At 45.1% G+C, this 25780-nt stretch overlaps 1 protein-coding gene across 4 annotated transcripts in view; it reads left to right on the top strand.

The window, feature by feature from the left end:
• The window catches only part of BLNK (B cell linker), a 78671-nt gene that overhangs the window by 27747 nt on the left and 25144 nt on the right, over nt 1–25780 (top strand). Inside the window, exons 4-9 of one of the 4 annotated variants that reach the window (XM_043926652.1) lie at nt 11855–11895; nt 14452–14526; nt 16397–16459; nt 16635–16791; nt 19786–19949; nt 24811–24892. In XM_043926652.1, the coding sequence (XP_043782587.1) occupies nt 11855–11895; nt 14452–14526; nt 16397–16459; nt 16635–16791; nt 19786–19949; nt 24811–24892 (582 nt within the window). The remainder of the gene's footprint in view (nt 1–11854; nt 11896–14451; nt 14527–16396; nt 16460–16634; nt 16792–19785; nt 19950–24810; nt 24893–25780) is intronic. The other 3 variants (XM_043926654.1, XM_043926653.1, XM_043926655.1) reach the window with 3 other exon arrangements.

Below are 25780 nucleotides of genomic sequence, written 5' to 3'. Positions count from 1 at the left end.
ATTTTAAAAGAAATTACAATTCAGTGTGATGGGGAAGCACAAAATCCTTGGAAGTACATAGCAACAGTATCTAATCTAATCTAATCTAATCTCAAATCCTCACATTTGAGAATGTGGAGGAAGTAGGGAATGGAAGACTTCCTAGATAGAGAATTGTTAAAATAGATACTTGAGGGTCCATGAGTTTGGGGGGGGTGCGGTGTACATGGAATAAATTACTGATGGCACATAGTTACTCAAACTTCTCCAAGTTTTAGCCTTACAACCCCATTCCAACTAGGATTAACTTTGTCAGGGGAGAGGAGCTGGTCTGGAGATTGGTAGGTTTATGACAATAGAAAGCTAAGTACACCAAAACCTTTGACTGTGTGGATCACAACAAACTGGAAAATTCTTCAAGAGATGGGAATACCAGACCACCTGACCTGCGTCCTGAGAAATCTGTTTGCAGTTCAAGAAGCAACAGTTAGAACTGGACATGTAACAACAGGCTGGTTCCAAATTGGGAAAGGAGTACGTCAAGGCTGTATATTGTCACCCTGCTTATTTAACTTATATGCAGAGTACACCATGAGAAATGTCGGGCTGGATGAAGCACAAGCTGGAATCAAGATTGCTAGGAGAAATATCAATAACCTCAGATATGCAGATGACACCACCCTTATGGCAGAAAGTGAAGAAGAACTAAAGAGCCTCCTGATGAAAGTGAAAGAGAAGAGTGAAAAAGTTGGCGTAAAGCTCAACATTCAGAAAACTAAGATCATGGCATCCGGTCCCATCACTTCATGGCAAATAGATGGGGAAACAATGGAAACAGTGACAGATTTTATTTTTTAGGGCTCCACAATCACTGCAGATGGTGACTGCAGCCATGAAATTAAAAGACACTTGTCCCTTGGAAGAGAAGCTATGACCAACCTAGACAGCATATTAAAAAGCAGAGACATTACTTTGCCAACAAAGGTCTGTCTAGTCAAAGCTATGGTTTTTCCAGTAGTCATGTATGGATATGAGAGTTGAATTATAAAGAAAGCTGAGTGCCGAAGAACTGATGCTTTTGTACTGTGGTGTTGGAGAAGACTCTTGAGAGTCCCTTGGACTGCAAGGAGATCCAACCAGTCCATCCTAAAGGAAATCAATCCTGAATATTCATTTAAAGGACTGATGTTGAAGCTGAAACTCCAATACTTTGGCCACCTGATGCGAAGAACTGACTCATTTGAAAAGACCCTGATGCTGAGAAAGATTGAAGGCGGGAGGAGAAGGGGACAACAGAGGATGAGATGGCTGGATGGCATCACCGACTTGATAGACATGAGTTTGAGTAAGCTCCAGGAGTTGGTGATAGACAGGGAAACCTAGTGTGCTGCAGTTCATGGGGTCACAAAGAGTTGAACATGACTGAATGACTGAACTGAACTAAACTGAAGCTAAATAGATTTTCCATCACAATTTCCTTGTCTAGAAAAGATGCATTGGGCAGGTAGGTCTAAAATCTCTCTTTAGTTTCTAAAATAAAAGGATGTCCTGGATGTGGACAGGTCTATCCATCCCTCACTGAGAACCACAGGGCTACAGACACTGATGATAACTCTTCCTCTACAGAATGACAACTGAAACCAAATCTCAACCTTAAGGAATGATGACTATTTTAATTTTTCTACCACTGATCAAGATAGTATTAAATCAGAAAGTTGAGTTTTCTTGAGCACTAATGAAATCTTATCACACTGAGAAATGCTGACCAGAATACCAAGTCTGGCCACTGACTCATAGGATCACTTTTTAGAACTCTTTAGGTGAGAGAGAATTTATTGACCTCACATTGCCAATCAGTCAGCAAGTCTAGACAGTTGGCCAGGGATTCCTTTGCAATTTAAAGCTAAAATAATTAAGTACCCTGACCTTTAAAATCTACCCAGTTTTTCTATGGCCATCATATCACCTTGAACACACCCAGTCTTGTCTAAAATCTACCTAATCAAAAATTGATAAAAACAAATACATTTTTCCCTCCAAAGTTCCAAAAGAGAAACGATATCAAAGCAGACTGCATCTATTAAGCCCAAAGGCTTGATTGAAGAATATGGCATCATGGGGTCTCAGGTTTAAAAAGGGGCCCAGAGGTCATATAGTTTAACATCCAACCCATTGTGTTAAGTTACCCCACTCCCACACACCACACTCAGGGTCCCCTTTCCACTTGGAAACCTCTTGTGATGACCTCTCAAGCCTTTTTGAGCCCATCAGGAAGAGACAGCCATGGAGCAATGTAGATGTGATCCATTTCCTATGGCTTCCTAAGTCTGTGCTGGTAGCCACACAGTGCAAGATTTTAAAAATTTTAAAAAGTGGAAATAGAGTTGTTCTGTGCAACTTCAAGGAATAGAATAAGATATTAGGTCATTTGAATAGTTTCTTTCTAAAATAAACATCTCCAGGTGCTTCAGCTGTACCACACATTCTTTGATTAACTCCACAAACATTATAGGAATGTCCTGTTTGATACTCACTCTGCTAGATATATAACAGGAAACAAAATATAGTCCTGGACCTAAAAGAACCTAATGACTAGTAGGGAGTCAGATAATAAATCAGAATGCAAACTGGTAAACACAAATATCCAAACGTGGTAACTGCTGGGAAGGAAGATGGCAGACGCAGTGATAGGGAATCAGTATAGGGTAGGGGAACAACTTGAGTAGTTAGGGAAGGTCTCTCTGAGAGGGTGCCATTCAATTTGAAACCTGGAGAGTTAGCAGGAACATTTGTTACTTTGTAGATGACCCAACAGCACTGGAGATGCTGAACACAAACATTAGGAGCTCAGGCAATTCGACCTATCTGACTAGGATGGATGTCTCCTGACGGTCCTTGTCTCCCTTGTTCACACTCAACTGTCTCCTTGTTCACACTCAACTGTCTCCTTGTTCATCCCCTCACCCAGGTCCCTTCTTTTCCTCTACTTTTTACTTGGGCAGAAGACAGGGAGCATTCACGATTTATTTACCTTTTGCCTCCCCACACATGCTGGAGATCATCCTTGATTCCTCCTCTTCACTCAACCTCTACCAAAAAAAAAAAAAAAATCAAACTCTAAATCTTATTTATTCTCTTTTAAATATCTCTCAAATATTTTTGCCCCTTTCTATTTACAAAGTTATAGCTCAGACTCTGCTCATCTCTTGCTTGTCCTAGAATAAAAGCTTCTAAGTAGTCTCCTAAATTATTAATTTTATGGGGTCTTTTCATTCTCCACCAGAGAACTGTCCTGGTTCAAAGAAATACCTTTGCTTAAATATTTTCATTGTTTTACATTATCAAGAGGACCCACAAACAAGATCCATCAAGGTTCAGCCACTAAATGGCTGTGTAACCTTGGATAACTCTTTTCTCGTTTCTCAATCATGCAGGGCTGAGCCAGAAAACCTGTTAGGTTCTCACCAGAGCTAACACTCTGGCAGAAACACAAGTCCTGGGAGCCCAGGGCCTAGTGATGAAGCAGTCTCTCCTAATCTTCCCTAACTTTAGGACTCCATCACTTTCAATCTCCCTGATGCTCAGAAATGTTCCCTTGTTTGACCTCAGACACCTGCTCTCTTCCCTGAAACTCCCCAAATAGTCTTGATATCAATACCTTTGTACTTAATCTCTCTTATGACACTGAAATGTGGTCAGGTCTTCTAAGTCTTTGCTGTATGTGTGTGTGTGTGTGTGTGAGACTGTGTGTGTGTATGTGTGTGTGTGTGTGAGACTGTGTATGTGTGTGTGTGTGTGTGTGTGTGTGTGTGCGCTAGTTGCTCAGTCATATCCGACTCTGTGTGACCCTATGGACTGTAGCCCACCAGGCTCCTCTGTCTGTGGATTTCTCCAGGCAACAATACTGAAGTGGGTTGCCAGTTCCTTCTCCAAGGGATCTTCCCGACCCAGGATCGAACCCAGGTTGCCCACACTGTAGGCAGATTCTTTACCGTCTGAGCCACCAGGGAAGCCCCCAAAATGTAATTCCTAGCCTGGCAGCATCAGCATCACCCAGGAGCTTGTTAGAAATGCAGAATCTCTGCTCCACCCTAGAACTACTGGATCAGAATTTGTGTTTTAACAAGAACTCCAGAGGGTTTGAATGTATATTAAATTTGAGAAAGCCTGCTGTAAATCACCAACTCTGTCCTTATTGGTTCTCCTAAATTGAAAGACAAATCTATTGAAATTTTAGAATCTCCAAAATTTATCCTATTGTTTCAACAGACCAATATAGTCTTGCCTAGTCTCCCTGCTCTTACACTCAATCCCTGGAAAAGGTCCTTTTGGCAAGACTGCCATCATTACCTGCAGTTAGTACCCACCTTGGCACTTCCTGCCCCCCCACCAAGTCATGTCCCCGGAGCATTTTGGGCTATTTCTCCTGAGCCTTGAGGTCCTTGTGCAGCTGCAAGCCGGGGCCTCAGAAACCAGCCCTGACAGTTTCCCCTGAACCCATAGAGTCTTCAAGGACATTGGAGGCCCCAATGTTTGGAGATACTAGCCCACCAGTCCTCCTGAGTCCAGGAAGCCAGTCAAGTGCTTCCTAGAGGCCTATGCAGATTTGGTACACCCAAGACTTCTGAAGCAGCCCCACCTGTTTCCTCTGGATGATAGATTTATGTCCTATGTCCAGTCCCAGAAGCTAATGGTTTCCCAAACCCATTAAGCCAAGGTGGAGAGTGTGTTGACCTTGGTGATGCTGACCTTCAGAAAGCAGAGGATAGAAATGGCCAGCGCCTCCTAGAGGTCAGCAGGAGCATCATCACAGTCCCTCTCAGAAGGTGGAAGGACAAAGCTTGAATCTTACAAACAGTTGAGGCTTGGACCTCCTACAGATGCAAACAGGTTAGGCCAGTGTGCACCCTGCTGCTTTCACTCCAGACCCCACAATCTACTTGGGCTCTGAGGAAAGAACATTGTTTGCAGGAACACCACGGTCTACCAAGCAAACTGTATTATTCCCGCACAGCTGGCATTGCTGGGGGAAGGGAAGCTATTCAGAACATACTGGGTGTTTACTCTGACCTGGACGTTGTGCTAAGCTCTTTATAGACATTCGGTTCAGTTCAGTTCAGTTCATTCACTCAGTCACATCCAACTATTTGCGACCCCATGGACTGCAGCACGCCAGACTTTCTTGTGCATCACCAACTTCTGGAGCTTGCTCAAATTCATGTCCATAGAGTTAATGATGTTGTCCAGCTATCTCATCCTCTGTCATCCCCTTCTCCTCCTGCCTTCAATCTTTCCCAGGATCAAGGTCTTTTTTAATTAGTCAGCTCTTCACATCAGGTGGCCAAAGTATTGGAGTTTCAACTTCAGCATCAGTCCTTCCAATGAACATTCAGGACTGATTTCCTTTAGGATTGACTGGTTGGATCTCCTTGCAATCCAAGGGAGTCTCAAGAGTTTTTTTCCAACACCACAGTTCAAAAGTATCAGTTCTTCACCGCTCAGCTTTCTTTATAGTCCAGCTCTCACATCCATACATAACTACTGGAAAAACCATAGCTTTGCTCATTTAATCTCTCATTGTGCTTGTGCTAAGTCTGATTCTTTGAGACCCTCTGGATTGTAGCCAGACAGGTTCTTCTGTCCATGGTATTCTCCAGACATGAATACTGGAGTGGGTTGCCATTTCCTCCTCCAGGGGATCTTCCTGACCCAGGGATCAAACCCGCGTCTCTTATGTCTCCTGCATTGGCAGTGGGTTCTTTACCACTAGCACCCTAATCTCTCATTAGTGCATTAAATAGAAATGGCTATTTTGGTTTCACAAATGAGGGAAATGTGTCTCAGGAATATTTAGTAACCTTTCCACTAAAAAAGACCCACCCCAGGCTTCCATTCCATTGTTCTTCCCTTTGACCCAAGTTAGGATAGTTACACTTTTCCAGGATATTTCTTATTTATTATCCTAAAAGCCCCAGAGCCTCTAATATTAAGTTCAAGAAGCCACCTGCTTCTTGAACTTTCAGAATTGAGCAGCTTCCTGTATCTCTGAGTCTGAGGTCTGGCTAGAGAGGGAGGGTGGGAAGGGGAGATCAGTTGTGGTGCATCCGGAGTCTTCTGGGGTCACTGCAGAAGCTCCTCTGGTCACTCTGCAAGCCCTTGAGAGGTCAGAACTGAACAGGCCTCCCTCCCTGTACCTTGGGGGCCTGATACCCAGGCTGTTGTCACATCCCCAGAGGGCCACCTTCTCCCCCACTGATGTGTCGCAGGGAGAAGATCAGAGCAATGATAAAGGGGGGAGACCTCAGGGCAAAGGAAGATACTTAGAAAGTGATCGCTGGGTAAATGCCCACCACAGAAGCACAAAGCATGCATAACAACCCTTTGCCTGAAACATAACTTGCTTTTGAGAATGAAATATAGCTTGCTTTTCCTCCTGTCCCAGTGTCCTTAGTAAAGCTAGTATTCATTTGATCTTTTGTCTCCCTGGTTACTTCTAATTGGTACCAGCAAAGCTGAACATGGGAAGAGCTGTATTCAACATCCGTTCTGACTCACGCAACTAAGAATAGAGGAATGAAACTTGGACTCAAAGGTATTTTAAAACCTAGAAAGTCCTGAAAGATCACCCAATCCAAACTTCTCATCTTAGGACACTGGAGAGCAGAGAGGCACAGTGAATGCCTGAGGTCATACAGACAGCTGATAACTGAGCCAGGACCCTTTCCCCCATTTCTGCACACGCACACACATTCACAGGGCCCTGTGAAAGGTAAATGATTATACAGATAAAGGGAATTTCTAAGATGTTAAGGATTTAGATGCAAGTCACCACTCCCAGTCAGTCTGGCAGAGGCTAGCTTTGGCCTTAGCTCCACACACTAAGTCACATCCCTTCCTCCTCTGGGTGTACCCAGAGGGACTGTCAGCTCGCTGCCTCCCCCGCAGCCTCGGTAGTTCTGCTTTCCCTTCCTTCCCTGTGTCTGTCCCCACCACCGCAGCTGGAGCACCCTCCTTCCTCTCTTCTTCCTGGGTCTACTACAGGTCTCCACACTGGTTGCTTGCATCCCGCTCTGCAAGAGGAGAACGGTACCGGGCCCAGTGGCCAGAGCACAGCCTCTAGGGTGAGATCAGGGCCAGAGTGGAGGACATGTGTGGACATGCAGTTGCGGAGTGCACCTCAGTGCCCATCACTCGGAGGTCACCAGGTCCACCCAGGATCTCTGGCACTCCCGAGGACACCCAAGCAAGAGACAACATCCACACCCTCTCCTTTACCCTTTCCCTCCAGCTCTCAACACAGAGTCCTTTACTGTCCTTCCAGCCATCTCTCCCCATTCCCAAGGACCCCCAGTCTGGTTCAAACTCTGTCTCATCACATCTTTGTATTAGTCATCAATCGTGCCTGACTCTTCGTGACATTTTGGACAGTAGCCCACAAGGCTCCTCTGTCCATGGGATTTTCCAGGCAAGAATACTGGAGTGGGTTGTCATCAAGGGTACTCAGACATCATCCTTGTCAGCCTCCCCCTCTCCACCTTGTCACTGGAAACTGCAGTAGCCACTGAGGCTGGAGCATCCCCCTGGTTGGAATCAAACTGAGCTTTGTTAACCTGTCAGTGTATTTCCCTGTGATTCTCCAGTGCAGTTCAACTGTTCTGTGCATGGCTGTGCCTTATGGAGGCCCCTTCCTTCCACTGGCTAAGCTGTGCTTTTGGGACTGACACCCAAGCTGCCATCTTGAGGGTGGAAGGAGGACATCCTCTTTCATCACCATTCTCCTTTAAGGTCTAGTTCCAGCCTGCCCTGGGCACACGGCTTCGGTAACCTCTCAGCCCTCAATGGGTGCATGTTTCTTCAAATTCCCCCAGCACCTGGGATTATGATCGGCTGCTAGACATACACCGGGAAATTTTATACCACCCCAGATTGTCCTCAGTCTGATCCATGAAAGTTTCTCTAGACTCTAGGTCTTTTATTTCATGTAGAGGCTGGGCTCAGTGAGAAGATCTCAGCCTCTGGGGTTTTTAGGCCTGGGTCAGAATCCTAGCTTTGCCCCTTAATCACTGAACCTAGGAAAGTTTTGTAACTTCCTTGAGCCTCACATTCGTTATCTGGAGATAAGTATGTCTATTCCTCAGGTTATTGTGAGAATTATGCATGTGTGTGTGTGTGCATGTGTGTGTATGTGCATGCTCAGTTGTGTCCAGTTCTTTGAGACCCAAAGAACTGTAGCTCACCAGGCTTCTCTGTCCATGCAATTCCCCAGGCAAGAATACTGGAGTGGGTTGCCATTTTCTTCTCCAGAGAATCTTCCTGACCAAGGTATCAAACTCATGTTTCTTACGCCTCCTGCATTGGCAGGCAGATTCTTTACCACTGGCGGAGAGAGTGAGTGAAGTGAAAGTCGCTCAGTTGTGTCTGACTCTTTGCAACCCCATGGACTATATAGTCCATGGAATTCTCCAGGCCAGAATACTGGAGTGGGTTGCCATTTCCTTTTCCAGGGGATCTTCCTGACCCAGAGATTGAACCCGGGTCTCTCCTGCATTCCAGGCAGATTCTTTAACATCTGAGCCACCAGGGAAGCCTGGGATTATGACACAGTAAATAGAGGCTAAACCCCAAACCAGGCACATAACACAACAGAAAAAGCTTTCCCTGACAGGGAGGCCCAACCAGCATCTCAGCTCCCTAGCAGGGGCCTGTAACCCCATACCATCTGGCCCATATTCAACTTGAACTTACCCTCCGGAAAATTTCACTCACTACATACTAGAGGGTTCTTGGATCCATTTCTTTGTGGTAACAATGCTATGTGGTTACCACTAGAGTGAAATTGAATTTGTATCATTTTGAGGATTTATTAAGACAACAATGAGTAACATTAACATAGCATTTAATGTGGTCAGGCTTTGCAAAACATTTCACATGTATTATATGACTTGATTCTCATAAAAACATGAGGCAGGCACTATTCTTATCCTTGTTTTACAGACAAGGAAATTGAGCTTTAAACAACTAAGGTACTGGTCCATTGCCAAGCAGGTAATAAAAAGCAGAGCCAGGATTTGAACCCAGGGGGCTTGGGTCTAAAACCACCACCCGCACACTTTGGGAGTCTCCTTGAGATAATGGAAAACCACCCATTACTTGGATCTAGTACTTTGGATTGCTATGCTTTTCAGTCTGGGCAATGGCTTGCTACGTATAACTTGATGAGTGTGATGCTGTGCCAGAAGACAGATGTAGCTGGGGAAGGTGGGGTACCAAGCAAATAACCTCCACCTCCTGATGCTTTTCTCTGTTTTCTGCCTCGATGCGCCACAATGCCTGGATTGGGCTATTCTTGTTTCTCCTGGGTTTTATCTGTATGCTCAGTGGAGGGCCAGGCTGTTCACATGAGATTTCAGCTGCAGAAGCCAACACAGCCTGGCCTCCAATCCAGTCCCTGCACTCACTAGCCGTGTGCCTCAGGCAGGTTTTGCAACCTCTCTTAGCCTCATTTTCCTTGGATATTAAACAGATAATAAGGCATCTACGACAGAGACTGTTTTGACGATAAACAAATACATTCACAATACTTCCCCTAGCACCCAGCACGCAGGAAATATTCAATGATGGAATCTCTTATTACTATCCTCATTTTCACTCATTCAACTCATTTACTGGCTTATGCTTTTGTTTCAGTATTAGTGCAGAATTACAAATGCAAAATGGCATCCAGACCCAAAGATAAATAGGTCTTGCTTTTCAGTACAGAGAGACACTTAATCGTGTCTCTTAGGGCAGGATGAAGTACATGTCAGAAGGTGCCGGCAGCATTTACAAGGTCAAAACCCACAACCCAGAGGGACTGGAGAGGACCCTGACCAGAGGGTTATGACCAGAGGGACTGGAGAGGACCTCATGGAGGAGGGATGACAGGGGTTTCTATGGAAGAAGGGAGATGGGCTGGGGGTGCCGCATGAGCAGAACAGAGAACTATCAAAAGCCCAGGATGGAGAAGCAAGCTATCCGGCATCACTGTGAGCAAGGGAGGGAGAGCAGGTACAGTGTGTGAACGTGTTGACACAGAAGCTCGACTATCCTGTAGGGAGCCACTGATGATTCCTGAGGAAAGGGGCAGCATGAGCCAATTTCTGTCTTAAGAAAATAACTAGAAACAGCTAGAAGGATGAATTGAAGAGGAAAGATCACAAGAGACAGGAAAACTAGTTAGATGACAGCTGCAACTGCTTTTTCCACTAGCTGATGATCAAGTGGATCCTGACTCCAGGGCTGACCAAGGCAAGGAATTGTGTCTTATAAAAATATTTTATAAATGTTTCTGTTTTTAAATGGTTGAAACAATAGCATCTTGCTGCTATACGTTTTGACCCTCAGTTATCCTCAGACTTAAGGTATTAGAAACTTACTCCCCATTGGGCCAGTATTGGCATATTGGGAAGAAGACTTGTTCACCTATTCTTCTAGAGTTTCTTGGCAACTTAGTGATCAGAATACACTATCATTTGGTAAAAGTCAGCCCAGAGAATAATTTCATAAGAATTATTTTCTGTTAATGTCAAAATTTGATCCACTTGTAGAATGAAGCTCCTTCTTTGTGTCTATCATGTTTTTCTCAAGAGAGAGTTTCTGTTGCCGTCATTTCTAAAGAGGTGGTTGTTCTGACACAAGACCTCCTTCCTGCTCTCACTTCATCTCTGTAATTCTTTTCCTTGTGCCTCTGTGGAACTGCCTAGAGCTGGAGTCAGAGGTCTCCAGTGGCAGAAATGGCAAGAAAAGTTTCTATTGAGGTTCCAGGGGATTCAGGGACCATCCATCAAGTCCTCTAGCCGCAACTGCTCAGTGGGGTAGGAGGGGAGATGTGGCCCTCTACGGTGCAGTCATTGATGCCACTCTACCATCTGAACTTGGGTCCGATTGAGAGAATTTTATTTAGCCTCTAAGGTCAGTTTATGTGATGGGATTGATGCTAAGCTTCTCAAACTCTAAATGTGTTTTGGAGGAAAAGGAGTCAGATAGTCTCCCTGGCTGTCATAATCCAGGCCTATTTCATTCTTCAAGATCATAAGCTACTCAAGACCTACCACATCCATTTTTACACCTGCTGTAGAGCCTAAGACAGTGGCTGCACCCTGGAGCCCAAGGACAGCAAGAACAGCATGGTGCTGAGGTTCAGAGCTTGCACTTGGAAGTTAATCAACCTGCAGGGCTCAACTCCTGACTTTACCGTTTACTACATGATCTTGGGCAAATGACTTATCTTCTCTAGGCCTGTTTCCTCATAAGGTTTTTGAGAAAGTGAATACGAAGTTCTGATAATATTGCCCAGCATGTAGCAACACATCGGAAAAAAAAACTTTTTAAAATAAAAACGTCAATGTTAGAGCCAGAGAGAATCTTGGAAGTGATCCCCTTTTAGCGATCCTGAATTTTATATTATAGACCTAAAAATTGAGGTGGTCCAGAGAAGTTAGAGCCTGTATGAGAATTTAGGTCTCTCTGACTCCCTGTCCAGGGCTCTTCCTACTACACCATCCACATGTTGATTTAAAAAGATGTGAGGAAGCAGGACAGTATGGATTGCTACTCCAAGGTCCCAAAAATGTCCCTTGACAAAGACGTTAAGGGTCAGAGTTACTGTTTCTCTGCCCTAGTGGGACTTTTACTAATACTTTGAAAATTGACTGTTTTTTTAAAAAAGGATTCAAAAGGAATGAATGTGAGATGACTGTAACAACTGTCTCAGGCCTAGCAGATGGGAGCATGTGGCCCAAGGGCAGGGCAGGCAGGTGCAGAATGCTCCTGGACAGGGTGGAGCTGGGCAGCAAAAATTCATATTGTTCATTTTGCTTCCAACATGCCATTTCAGAGAGCCCAGCCGACGAAGAGGAGCAGTGGTCAGATGACTTCGTGAGTATTTGTTCCTGGGATGAGAAGGGTACCATTTTCACCATGGCCCCTGGCAGGTCTTTATAAGGACTTGTTTCTGAATGAAATGCTGGTGGTCAGCTGCCCATCACAGAGGGGAGATAGCTGGGCTGGAAGGGCCGCCAATAAGCAGGACAGCAGTAGGCTGACTTGGGCCAGCACCACATTTTGCTGGGCTAGATGCTTTACACCTACCACCTCATGTAATCCTCACCACAGCCCTATGAGTCGGCATTCTTATCCCCATTTCTTACTGGTATTCAGAACGAAAAAAAGATGTTAAAGAGTTTGAATATTTCCCAATCAGTTGGCAAATGCTTTTGCCCTGAATTCCCCAGTGCCCCATCACTGCTTGGGACCTGACAGGAGCCCTAATCAAACCAACAACTGAAGCGTGAACTCCTGGCACATCAGGGAGCCTCTGGGTCACTCCTCAAGGTCATGGTCAGTACCTGAGCCATATTAGTGGTTAAACAGTTTGGACATCAGTCCTGTCCATTTTACAGGTGAAGAAACCAAGGCATGGGAGAGGTTAAGTACCTGCAATTCCAAAAGTCAAACCCAGATCTCAGAACCAGGTTTTTCAAACCCAAGAGGCTTGCTATGACCAAGAGGATATGAACAGACTCGGAGGGCTTCAGGTTGAGAGGGCCCTCCCTGACCATGACGACGTTGGAGTGGTGGGTCTGAACTAACTGTGAACCCCTTCAAGACGGCTCTGCAGCCCACAGAGCTCTTTGGGGCTGAGTCTTCAAGAGACAAGACATCCTAAAAACTCCTGGGCACAATGATAATTCCTCATATATCATATTCCCACAGAAAGTTAGTCTTCTCTAGTCTGTGAGCTTCATGTCTGAAAGGGATCCCAGAGGGTCTTCATACAACCACATATCCCCTGTGGAAACTGAAGCCAAGAACATGAAAACGACTTGCTGACAGTCTCAATTTCTCAGCGACCCAGTAGAATGAGAACCCAGGACTCCTGTCCAGGGCCCAGAACTCAGCTGAGCCCAGCTCCACACAGTTTACACCCACCTGGATTTTATTCAGAGTATTAGGAGACCGGAGTTCCTCCCTTTTCAACTGCAGAGAAGAGATTTTTATAAAGAAGGGAGGAGGTGGCCTCTCTGTGGGTCACCCAGACGTGGAGTTCCTCCCAGGGGGAGGAACTTCTGAGGGAGGCACTGATCCCTCAGAAGCGCTGCAGCTGCGCCCCCTGCTGGCAGCACCACCAGGTCACATCTGAAGCAAAATTGAAAAAGCTGGACCAATTCACCTGGCAGCCGAGAAAACCGAGCTCGCTCGCTGGGTGAAAAGAACACACATTGGGGACTTAGAAAACATAAAATAAAATCAGCCTGAAGAGGAGGGAATGACTTGTGTCCCAGAGTCAAACAACCAAAACGGAAGTACCAGCTATGGCGGTGGTTCAGTCGCTATCTTGCGTCCGGCTCTGAGCGACCCCATGGACTGTAGCCCAGCAGTCACCTCTGTCCATGGGATTTCCCAGGCAAGATTACTGGAGTGGGTTGCCATCTCTTTCTCAGGGGGATCTTCCAGACCCAGGGATCGAACCCAGGTCTCCTGCCTTGCAGGTGGATTTTTTACCTACTGAGTCGCCAGGGAAGCCCATCAGCTGTAACAAGGATTGACTGAACATTCACTCACAATCATGCACAATCCTTATTGGATTCCCTTTGTACACTGAATGAAATCCAGACTTGTTGATAAAGCCTCCAGACCTGATGACATTCGACCCAGGTAGACCTGTCCACCCTTCTCTGAACCACCCCCCCTTCAGTGCTATCACCAGGGATAGATATTTCATCCACTTGATTATTTATTTATTATTCACTATTTGTTTGTTGTTGGTCTCCCCTGCTAACATATAAGCTCTGTGAGGCCAGGGACTATGCTCAGAGTCAAGCTGGTACAGAGTAGGTGAACAAATTCTGATTAAATGAATGAAGGAATGGTCAATTTGACAAGATTTTTGTCTGATGACACAGTCCCTCCTTCAGAGTTCCCATCAGACTGTCCAAAGTATTGCACTTCCTCAAGTACTGAATGAATTAATGAGTTAACAAATGAATTTTGTCATAATTTAGAATAACTTGGGGGGAGGAAGATTCTTTAAAACTCTCAGAAGTTTGAACAAATTCTCTGGTAATTCTCCTGATGAGAAAGCATTCAATGCATTCTATGGTGCTTAAGTAGGAGAGGCTCGTTGTACATCTCCCACAGAAGAGACTCTCCAAATGAAGGGCCAGCTCAGGACTTCTGAGCAGCCATTCCCTCCTCTTCAGTCCCCCCAGAGCCCAGGCGGCATCAGTGACTCATCCATTCCATGTACGTTGGGTGGGCACCTACCCTGTAGCAGGTCCTGTGCTGGGTCTTAGGTTTACATCTCAGTCTGGTCTTCATGGGGGGCACAGTCTGGTGGGCAGCCCAGTGTCGGAGGACGACTGCTAGGAACAGCTAACCTGGGTCTCCCTTCCTATACCCTCTATGCCACCTCTGCCCACCTGGTCCTCTCAGTCAGACTGCTCTGCTGGAGGGGCGGCAAGGACTCCAGAACCCTCCCCAGTATGCACACCAATCCTCAGCCTCCAGGTAATTAAGTCCATGAAGCCCATCTCTGCTCCGTGAAAAAACTGAAACAAAGTGGGATGCTCACGCCACCCCCAGCTCAGGCACATGTGTCTGGCTGCCCACTGGTTCTTTCACTTTCTGAATGTCTATTAAAGCAACTGCTTCTCAGTATTCATACTGATGTCACCATGGAATGCCACAACAGCAGCAATCAGGTCCTTGACCTGTAAAGAGGGTCCCTTGCTTGGGAAGCCAGGGTCTTGCCCTGTTAAGCCTCCCCTCCAGCCCACCCTTGCATTCCTACTCTATCTCCCAGGCCCCCTGCCTGGGAATCATCACTGACTTCTCCAGATCACAGATTGCAGACTCAAAATTACTCAACTCCTCTGTGCCTCAGTTTCCTCAACTGTAAAATGGGATAAAAAAAAAAAATACTATCTCCTATGATTGTGGTGAGGGGTCAGTGAGATATGCAGTGCATAGAAATGTTGGTTATAATAATAATCACTATTATCATTATTTTATTCAGTCTATTTTCATATTCCCATCTGCTATTTCTGACCTAGGGTTTTGGAAAATCTCCCCTACAGTGGTTTTCTTATGTGTCCCTTCCTGTCTCCCCCACGCCAGGGTTAAGGACAAGCACCCTCCTCTGGGCTCTTTCCTCCTTTTCGTGTCTCTCCCAGGCTTCTCCAGCCACCTCGGGAAACGCTCTCTTTTCAGCCTCCTTTCTCTTTCCTTCTCCTACCCCTCACCCTCCCTCTCTCCTCCATCTCCCTTCCAGCTGAGGAGGAAAGCACAGTGCTCATTCGTTGACTCCTCTGCCTGTTCCCAACGTCCTGAGCACCTATCATGGGCTGGCCCCATCATGGGCCCTGAGGACTCAGCTTGAAGGAAACCCAACATCCACTTTAATGTTACACAATTGTCAGACAGGCCAAAAGGCAAGTGCATCATCGATTCAGAGGAAAATCATGTTTGGATGAAGCATTGTGTCAGGCGGTGTGTGGGAGCAGTGGGCACGGAGGTCAGAGGACCTCTTAAGTCCTGAATCAAAGATTTCCTGCACATGAATATGTTAATATATGTGTGCACTGCATACAGGAAAAAAAAAAAATCACACAAAATGCACAAGAGGCTAGTAGCTGTATTTGCCTGAGGGGAAAGGAACTGAGCAACTGGGAAGACCTTCCTCCTTGTGAACTGTGTGAACTTTGAGCTGGGTCAATGTATTTTCAAGATGGACTTAAATAAAATGCATGTTAAAAAAAGAAACAGGGACTTCCCTGGTGGTTCAGTGGCTAAGACTCTCTGCTTCCAATGCAGGGGGCCCGGGTTCATACCCTGGTCAGGGAACAAGATCCCATGTGCTGTAACTAAGTCTCTGTAACTAAGACCTCATGCAGTCAAATAAATAAATAAATATATATTTAAAAAAAAAAAAAAAAAGAAACAAAAAGAAGGACTGCTCTGGTGGTCCTGTGGTTAAGACTCTGAGCTTCCCCTGCAGGGGGCATAGGTTCAATCCTGGGTCAGGGAACTAAGATCCTGCAAGCCGTGTGGTGTGGCCAAAAAAATAAACTTAAATAATAATAATAAAAGTCTTAGTTGGCATAAGTGCCTCAAGATTTCAAAAAAAGAAAGAAAGAGAATGGACTGAGTCAGTTTGAAATCCTCATCCCTGAAGCTTTCCAGCTCTGTTTAAAACAAACAAACCTCATCTCCTCAAAGGTGTCTGTGTTCCTGAGCTTCCTCTTACCCTCTCTTAATAAACTTACATTTTCCTCAACCGTCAACATTATGGTTAATAAAACCTATTTGGCTATTTTATTTTATTGGGTCCTTTTTCTGTCTTCTCGTGATATATTTTACCTCTGGCTGTTCTTTGCAGACACACAGAGTTCAGCCACCCTCGGGGTTAGATGCCCACACGTTTCCCCAGGATACAGTCCAGGTGATACATTTTGGAAAGGAAAAGGCCTGGCTTCAACCCCAGCGTTGCCACTAACAGCTGCCTAACCCTGCTTAGCCAACCCCTCCCAGCCTTGCTTTCTCGCCCCTCTGCTGGGGGAGCAGCTCCGGCCCCCTAAGCACGCATGCTGCCCTGAGCATGGTGTCTGCACTTGCAGGACAGCGATTATGAAAACCCAGACGAGCACTCGGACTCAGAGATGTACGTGCTGCCAGCCGAGGAGGCCGGGGACGACAGCTACGAGCCGCCACCTGCGGAGCAGGAGACACGGACAGTTCACCCGGCCCTGCCCTTCACCAGGGGCGAGTATGTCGGTGAGTCCCCGCCGGACCTTGGGCGCTCGGCCTTCAGAGCAGCAGGGAGGGGGGCGGGTCAAGGTTGCAGGGTGGCGGGCGGCTCCCACTCTCACCACCTCCAAGTGGGTCATCTGGTCACTCACAGGTACTGGAGCCCCCTGCTGGAAAGCTTGCCCTTTGTGGAAGGAGGGGGTAACCTTTGCAAATTGGGAATGTTGAAAACAGGCAAAAGATAAAGCAACCGCACCCCGATGTGGCTCCCAACCCCACCACACCTCATTTCCTGTAGTCCCCAGAGAAATCAATCCTGAGATTAGTCGCTGCTTCTCCTCCAACTTCCTACACTTAAGGTTCTGACATTTCTCTTGAGATGACTGTACAGAACAAGGAGAGCTGCCAGAATCTCAGCGTTTGCTAAGGCCCCTCCTTCCTCTCTCACCCCGCCCCCACATCGGCAAGCTGTACAGACACTCTTAAGTCTAGACTCTAGACTCTTAACTGTGGGGAGGGGAGAGTAGTCAAGAGCTCTAGGCCGAGAATGAGGCTCATGAATTAAATGGACAAGTCTTAGGTGTGGTCTCTAGGCCTGAGTGTAGCTTTTAATGCCCCTCCAAGAAGTCTGTGTTCCATTCTAACAAGTGACTAAAGTTCAACAAAGGTGAGGAAGGGCTTGCGTCTGTGGTGATCACCCTGGCACCCCTGGGAGTAAAGGGGTCCTTGTAGTTAACTTCCTCCTTATGGGTACCAGGTACTGTCCCTTGCTTTGTGCAACAATTCACTTTACTGAGCACCTGCTATGTGCCAGAGCTATGCTTAGCAGCTAGCAAGACAGATGTACTCCCAGACTTTTTACAGTCTGCCACTTAGCGCTTTACTGTCGTGGTGGACTTCACCTTCTTGACTATCACAAAGGAAAAAGGAGATGCTCGGAAGAGGGAATTCACTGGGCCAAGGTTTTATAAGTGGCAGAACTAGCATGCAAGCTGGCCACTCAGCCTCCAAAGCCCTAGCTCTTCATCACTCTGCTCCATACACTGCCACCCAATTTGTGACCTCCTTCAGTCATTGCAACAACCTCAGGAAGGAAGGAGCTGCATCAGGCCCGTTTTACAGACCGGGAGACAACCATTCAAGCTGGGGGTGGGGAGGGGACAGATTAAGCAGCTCATATGAGCTTCCCAGGTGACATTAGTGGTAAAGAATCTGCCTGCCAATGCACAAGACACAAGAGACGAGTTCGATCCCTGGGGCGGGACGATCCCCTGGAGGAGGAAATGGCAACCCACTCCAGTATTCTTGCCTGGAGAATCTCATGGACAGAGGAGCCTGGCAGGCTACAGTCAGTCCGTAGGGTTGTAAAGAGTTGAACATGACTGAGCATGCTCACACACAAGCAGTTCATTCCAGGTCATACTCTTCAGAGCCTGTTTTCTGTGCTTTGCTACTTCTGCTGGGCTTAAATCTTACATTAAGAAATCTCAGTAAACTCCAGGAGCTGCCAATAAAGCTATAAAAACTGTCACAGACACAGCAGAGTAGATGCCTTGGTGCCTTAACACAGCTACACCACCGGAAAGAGGCTCCTGGGAGGCACCCAATGTGAAGCTAACCACACAACTTCAGCGATGCAGAAGCTGGAACAGGCCCTGGGACAAGAGCAGAGCAGGACAGGCGGGAGGCAGGGACTGCTGCATTGAGCTAGGGCCAGAGGAAGCTGGGAGCCAGTGTAGGCACCTGTGCTGTTCCAGGATGGGGAACCCACCAGGTTATTCCCATGCTAAGATTTTCCTATAATGGATCACTCAGAATCTGCGCTCACAGATCAACTGGGTAGACCCCTGTTGCCTAAGCCCTCCACCACATGACGCAGCTAAGGTTAGTTCTGTTTATTAGGCATTGTCTCTGCCAGACATGGTGTTCCTCCTGCCTTTGCTATTTTCTTCCTAATCCCTACAATAACTCTCTGAAGTGGATAGTTAGCCATCTTCATTTTTAAAATGAGGAATGTGAGTTCCAGAGAGGTTACATAATGAAGAAGAGGCCCAAAGGAGCTCAGCTGGTGGGTGGAGAGCAGGAGACTGAATCCAGGGCCCTCAACTTCAGTGACTGGACTCCTTCCACAACAGTTGCTGAGGATGGCTCTGGACCAGGGGGATTCACAACTTCTTCCCCACTCAAGGAAACCATTGAGGGGAGGAATGTGTAGTTTTACCAGATGAGTAGTTGCAACCCTGCATATACCTTAGAATAACCTTAGGGAAATATATCTTAGAATAATACCTTAGGGAAATTTTAAAACCTATAATGAAAGCTCCCTCCCCAGAAGTTTTAAACTGCATGTTTGGGGGTGGGGCCTTGGCGTTTTTTAAAGCTCCTAGGTGGTTCCTAGGGGCTTCCCTTGTAGCTCATATGGTAAAGAGTCTGCCTGCAATGTGGGAGACCCAGGTTGGATTCCTGGGTCAGGAAGATCCCCTGGAGAAGGAAATGGCAACCCACTCCAGTATTCTTGTCTGGAAAAATCCTATAGATGGAGGAGCCTGGAGGGCTACAGTTCGTGGAGTCACAAAGAGTCAGACATGACTGAGCAACTAACACTTTCACTTTCACAGGTGATTCCTATGTGTAAGCAGGATTGAGAATCATTGCCCTTAAGGCTTCAAGGAGCAAAATGAACCCATTGAGGAGTACTGCTCCCCTTTGCCCCCGACACTGCCAAGGTCACCATCCACTCTATCTAGCCGCATGCTTGGACCGTCAGCTCTCTGGGGTTTGTGGATCTCATGGCTCCCTGGGAGGATACTCTTCTGGTTTTTATAACATAGGTCAATGGGTTGTTGAGATTTTTGCCTAACACGTCATACTTCTCTTTAAAGGAATGCCCCAGTCAATAGCATGTTGGCTACATGGATTTTGGTAGTTTTATACACTTTCTAGAACTCGGTGACTTCTGCCTAGGAAATGATCCAGAACCCTTTCATCTTATGTTTTGTTGTTCTTGTTGTTCCTCTCAAGACAACCGATCAAGCCAGAGGCAGTCTCCACCCTTCAGCAAGACTCTTCCCAGTAAACCCAACTGGCCTTCGGCAAAGGCAAGACTGGCCACCTCTCTGCCAGCCAACACTTCACTGCATAAACCTCAAGTCCCACCCAAACCCAAAGAGCTCCTTGAGGATGAGGTAAAGTAAATCTGCCGGAAGGCTGCCCAGACCAAGGGGAAGGCAGGATGCAGGGGCCAGATGAGGGGAGGGGCAGGAAAGTGTAGCCTCAGGCGTGTCTTCCTTCCTCCAGGCCTGGCTTTCTGACCGGCACTAACCACCTGCCCTGCAACTCTCCATTGTACTGCCGAAAGGATGTTTTCTCTTAAAATGTCATATATGGCCTTATTTAAGCACTTTCATTTACTAATCAGGTATATGATGTAATTTCCAGCCTGGATTTGTGCCCCTCTCACTATTTCCTCTTTCTTATCCCTCAGTTTTCTGTAAATCTCTCATTCCTCCATAAGATACTTCCCCATCTTTATCCTCCAATGCTTCTCTCCCTGTCCTGCCTCATTTTCTTTCCCCCACTTTCTTTTCTCTCTGATCCTCTAAGCTGCAGAGGGGTGCAATGGGATGTATCCTGGAGACCCCTGGTCTGTATGGAGACCCTGCACAACCTGTAGAAGAGCTGACCCCTCACTTCCTTCGGCATCTCTTGCTTCTCACTCTCTCTCCCCAGCCCCAGGTATCCAGGAACCTCCTTTGCCAACTGTCTGGACCCAACTCTAGGTTTATCTTATTAATCTCCCTTCTGCCAGCACCTAAATTTTCATGTCTTTTTCCCTATGAAATTTTAAAAAATGAATGGGTAAACTTATTCAAACTATTGGAATAATGACTGATAAAATTTAATTATGTTATGGCTACCAGAAGTACTGCATTTTAAAAGAAGTCAAAGACAAGCCCTCGAACTTAGCCTTTAGAACAATTATACAAATGCAATGGACTTCTCAGGTTACTCAGTGGTAAAGAATTCACCTGCCAATGCAGGAGATGTGGGTTTGATCTCTGGGTCAGGAAGATCCCCTGGTGTAGGAAATGGCAACCTGCTCTTGTATTCTTGCCTGGGAAATGCTGTGGACAGAGGAGCCTGGCAGGCTACAGTCTATGGGGTCACAAAGAGTCATACATGACTGAGCGACTTAGTCTAAGAACAGCACAACAGTCTAAGAAAGAAAACAACATTAAAGGCAACTGTTAACCATCACCAGACATAATGGTACTGCTGCTTCTCGAAGAAGCAACTGTTTCTAAATGCCTATAGGTGATAAAACCTATAGCTTACAAACATGTTGTGAAATGACCTTCTTTTCCACCTTAGTATAATTTGTAGCCCAAAAAGAGACATAAAGAGAGACTTTTTAAATAAAATAGAGGCAGCATCCAGGCCCAAATTCCCACTTTACTCTTACTAGTTGTGTGACCTTAAGTATCAGATAACCTCTCTGAGTCTCTTTTCATCTCTTCAGGTTCTGTTAAAGATTTAATAAAGGAATATATATACGTCACTAAATTCAGTGTCTCACACAAAGAAGCATTCTATGTATTGTATAAATTGGATTCCTTTCTACCATATTCTAGATTCTTTATAAAATCCAGTTTTCTAGTTTCTCCTGAAAACTAAGGGCCTGTCAACACTTGGCCAGTCATGGCCTCGAAGCAGCTGAGCCTCATGGCACCCCTCCAACTCAGCCATTTCCACTTGTCATCATCTTCACCACTGATACAAGGCGTGGACAGAGCCTGACTCTGCAAATGTCCCATTGCTGTTCCATGCCTGTTCCTATAAGCACTTGTGCTTATGACCCACCCACTCTCCAGGGACAGTTTAAGTCAGGAAGTCAGCAGACTGAGAATGAATTTGGTTTGTCAATCCTCAGTCTGTCTGTCAGTCCGAGGGGATGCTGCCCTTTCAGGGTGTGAACAGGTGGCAGGGAGAATCTGAGCATGGGACACGGTAGGGAGACCATCTGTTAGGGTCTCACTATTAATTCTTCCAGCATTCAGAGGATCTATATGAAGATACCAACTCAGACACAGAATACAAATGAAGATTGTGAGTTACACGAGGCTCTCCATTTCTCTGAATAACTGGAGGTGGACCCCAGTGGGGAGAGGCTGAGTTTTGCTAATAACAGCTTTGTGGAGGTGGCTCAGGCAAGTCTGAACCAGTGGGGAAAGGGGATGACTGGAGGAGACATATTCTGGAATGAGGAGATGGACAATCAAGATAAGGAAGAGTTAAAAAAGAAATAGAAGACAACATTAAGATCTGGTCGAGACATTAGATAGGAAAGGAAGAAGTCAAATATAAGCACAAATAAAAATGTTTAGCTCTGCCATACAGGTTACAGGCAAAATATGGGGTATAGGCTGACCAGAGAGTTGGGGGTGGGGAGGAGCAACTGCCCTATAATGACAGGAGGGTCTAGCATTTGACAAGCACTGTGTATCAGCTGGTGATCTGAGCCCTCTGTGTTACTATCTCATCACACCCTCACAGCAGCTCTATGAAGTGCATGGTGTTATCACCCGCATTACAGAGGAGGAAATGGTACAGATGCGGTGACAAGGGGTTGAAAAACTGGTCCAAGGTCAAAGAGCTATATGCTAGAGCCAGCATTTGAACCCAGATCATGAGATGCTAGAGCCCAGGTGCTACATGGCCATCCTGAACTACCTTTCCAGCATCCACTGACAAAAGACCAGCTCTTCATTCAACACAAATGTTCCAGGGCTTCACTGGTGCCCAGAGCACAGACCCAGTACCTGTCCTTGCAGGGCATCAGTTTTGTGATTTTATTTGACCTTGGACAGATTACCCAACTTTTCTAATTTTTGTGATTTTATTTGACCTTGGACAGATTACTCAACTTTTCTCAGGTTCCTCATCTGTAAAATAAGGATAAATAAATTTTTTAAAATACCTAACTTAATAGGTAGGTATTATTGAAAGAATTCAGTGAAATAATGTATGTGAAGCTATTAAATTTTCACATGAAATGTGTTAAGGAAGAAACTCATGTGGACATATAATAACTCTTACAAAATCACTCCCTTCCCATATTTATGGTCAATTGATTATTGGCAAAGGTGCCAAGACAATTTAATAGGAAAAAATAAATTTTAAGACAAATAGTGCTAAGATAACTGCATCAGTTCAGTTCAGTTCAATCACTCAGTCGTGTCCGACTCTTTGTCACCCCATGAACTGCAGCACACCAGGCCTTCCTGTCCATCACCAATTCCCAGAGTCCACCCAAACCCATGTCCATTGAGTTGGTGATGCCATCCAACCATCTCATCCTCTGTTGTCCCCTTCTCCTCCTGCCCTCAATCTTTCCCAGCATCAGGGTCTTTTCAAATGAGTCAGCTCTTCACATCAGGTGGCCAAAGTATTCGAGTTTCAGCTTTAGCATTAGTCCTTCCAATGAATATTCAGGACTGATTTCCTTTAGGATGGACTGATTGGATCTCCTTGCAGTCCAAGGAACTCTCAAGAGTCTTCTCCAACACCACAGTTCAAAAGCATCAATTCTTTGGTGCTCAGCTTTCTTTATAGTCCAACTCTCACATCCATATATGACCACTGGAAAAACCATAGCCTTGACTAGACGGGCCTTTGTTGACAAAGTAATGTCTCTGTCTTTCAATATGCTGTCTAGCTTGGTCGTAACTTTCCTTCCAAGCAGTAAGCATCTTTTAATTTCATGGTTGCAATCACCATCTGCAGTGATTTTGGAGCCCAGAAAAATAAAGTCAGCCACTGTTTGCAAAAGAATGAAATTGAACTTCTATCTCACATCATATCTTAAAAAATCAGATAAAAATTGATCATAGGATTAAGAGCTATTAATAAAACTGTAAAATTCTTGGAAGAAAACATAGGTATAAATCTTTATGACCTTGGAGTAGGCAATGGTTTCTTAGATACAACAGAAGAAAAAATAGATAAAATGTACTTTAAAATGTAAAACTTCTGTGCTGTAAATGATGCCACAAAGAAGGGAAAGGACAACCTATAGAATGAGAGAATTTTTTTGCAAATTATATATCCATAAAAGATTTATATCTGGAACATTTAAAGAACTCTAATCATCCAAAGATAAAAAAGATAAACAACCAGATTAAAAGTGGACAAAGTGGTGGAATAGATTTTTCTCTGAAGAATATATATAAATGGCCAATAAGCAGACAAAAAGATGCTTAATGTCATTAACCATCAGGGAAATGCAAATCAAAATTACAGTTAGATACCACTTCATACCTACAAGGATGCTTATAATAAAAAAGAAGACAATAACAAGTACTGGTGAATCTGTGGAGAAATTGGAACCCTTATACATTGCTAGTGGAAATGAAAAATTAGTGCAGCCACTTTGGAAAACAACTTAACCATTACTCAAACTATTAAATATAGAGCTACAATATGATCCAGCAATTCCATCATTAGGTACATTCACAAGAAAAATGTCCATCTACACCAACTTTGTACATGAATGTTCATATCATTACTTATAACAGCTCCAAAGTAGAAACAGCTGATAAATGGATAAGTAAAATGGGGTATAATCATACAATGGAATATGAGTTGTCCATAAAAGGGAATGAAGTAGTGATAAACACAACATGGCTGATCCTTGAAATTACTGTTATAAGAAATCACAAAAGACTGCATATTTTAATAGTGTATGATTCTATTTACATAAAATGCCCAGAATGGGCAATTCTTAAAGACAGAAAGAAGGTTCATGGTTGACTGGGTCAGGGGAGGGGGTGGTTGGGAGTGACTAATGGGTGCAGGGTTCCTTTTGGGGGTGATGACAATGTTCTAAAGATAATCGTGGTGATGGTTGCACTCTGTGAACATACTAGAAGTAACCAAATCACTTTACATCAGGAAGTTTAATGGTATATGGATTATGAAAAATTTCTTAATATCACCCTTTCTTATCCAGTAAGCTCCAAATGTACAGCATTTCTGTATTTCTTTTAGGCTGATTATGTAGTCCCTGTGGAAGATGAAGATGAAAACTATATTCATCCCACAGAAGACAGTTCAGCCCCATCTGAAAAAGGCAAGAGTTTGCAATTTTAAGCACCTGAAAACTTCTACCAGTTGATTGGGGCATTATTTGCTCACAAGTACTAAAGGGCTCAGACATGACGCTGCTGAGGCCTCTGCTCCGTGGCCTTTGCCTTCTTTGGTTGAGTGGCTGGTCCATCAGAGAGCATAGTGAGCAACCCATCCCTGTGTTTTTCAACCTTGATTCTTCTTTCTCCACCCTCTTCCGTGATTTAATACTGTCTTCTCAAATTATAAAAGCCCCTAGGTTCTTCTCTTTAGCTCTTCACTAAGAATGGATTTCTCATAAAATCTAATACTAATGACGTCATGAGCCACCAGGCTGACTTTACAAATATTGTACCAGGGAATAATTTCTGCAGAAGACTAAGAAAATGAAAAAATAAAATATGCTCTGTGTTCTAATTCTTTAAAATTTAGTGCTACATCAGGCCCACAAGAAACATTTCATTTGTAAATCCTTCACGAAATAACGAATGCAGTTACAAATAAATTATCTTAAAAAGCCCATGCCACGTACCCTCAGATGAGGCGAGAAATAGGGTAGGATTACTCTGGACATAGTCGCTATGGAGAATATAATCCTGTATAAATGCTGCCTCTTCAAGTATCGCTACTCATGTAATAAACGTGACTCCGAAGTAGCGGTACTCAGGTCTTACACTGTCGTCACGTCACAGCCCTCTCCTTCACGCCCTAAATATCACACAGCTTGTAGGCCCTCCAGGATTCCTGAATTCACCCATAACCATAAAACAATAAGTACAAATGAAATGCCCCCATATCCCCCAAACCTACAAAATCCAAGAGCAATGATGTGTTATGAGTGGCAGGGAATGCAGGGCTATTAATTTGGGCCCTCCACTGTTAGTTTAATACA

The sequence above is a fragment of the Cervus elaphus genome, chromosome 15 (assembly GCF_910594005.1).
Source record: "Cervus elaphus chromosome 15, mCerEla1.1, whole genome shotgun sequence".
Lineage (NCBI taxonomy): Eukaryota > Metazoa > Chordata > Mammalia > Artiodactyla > Cervidae > Cervus > Cervus elaphus.
This window is presented reverse-complemented; position numbering and strand designations above follow the sequence as displayed.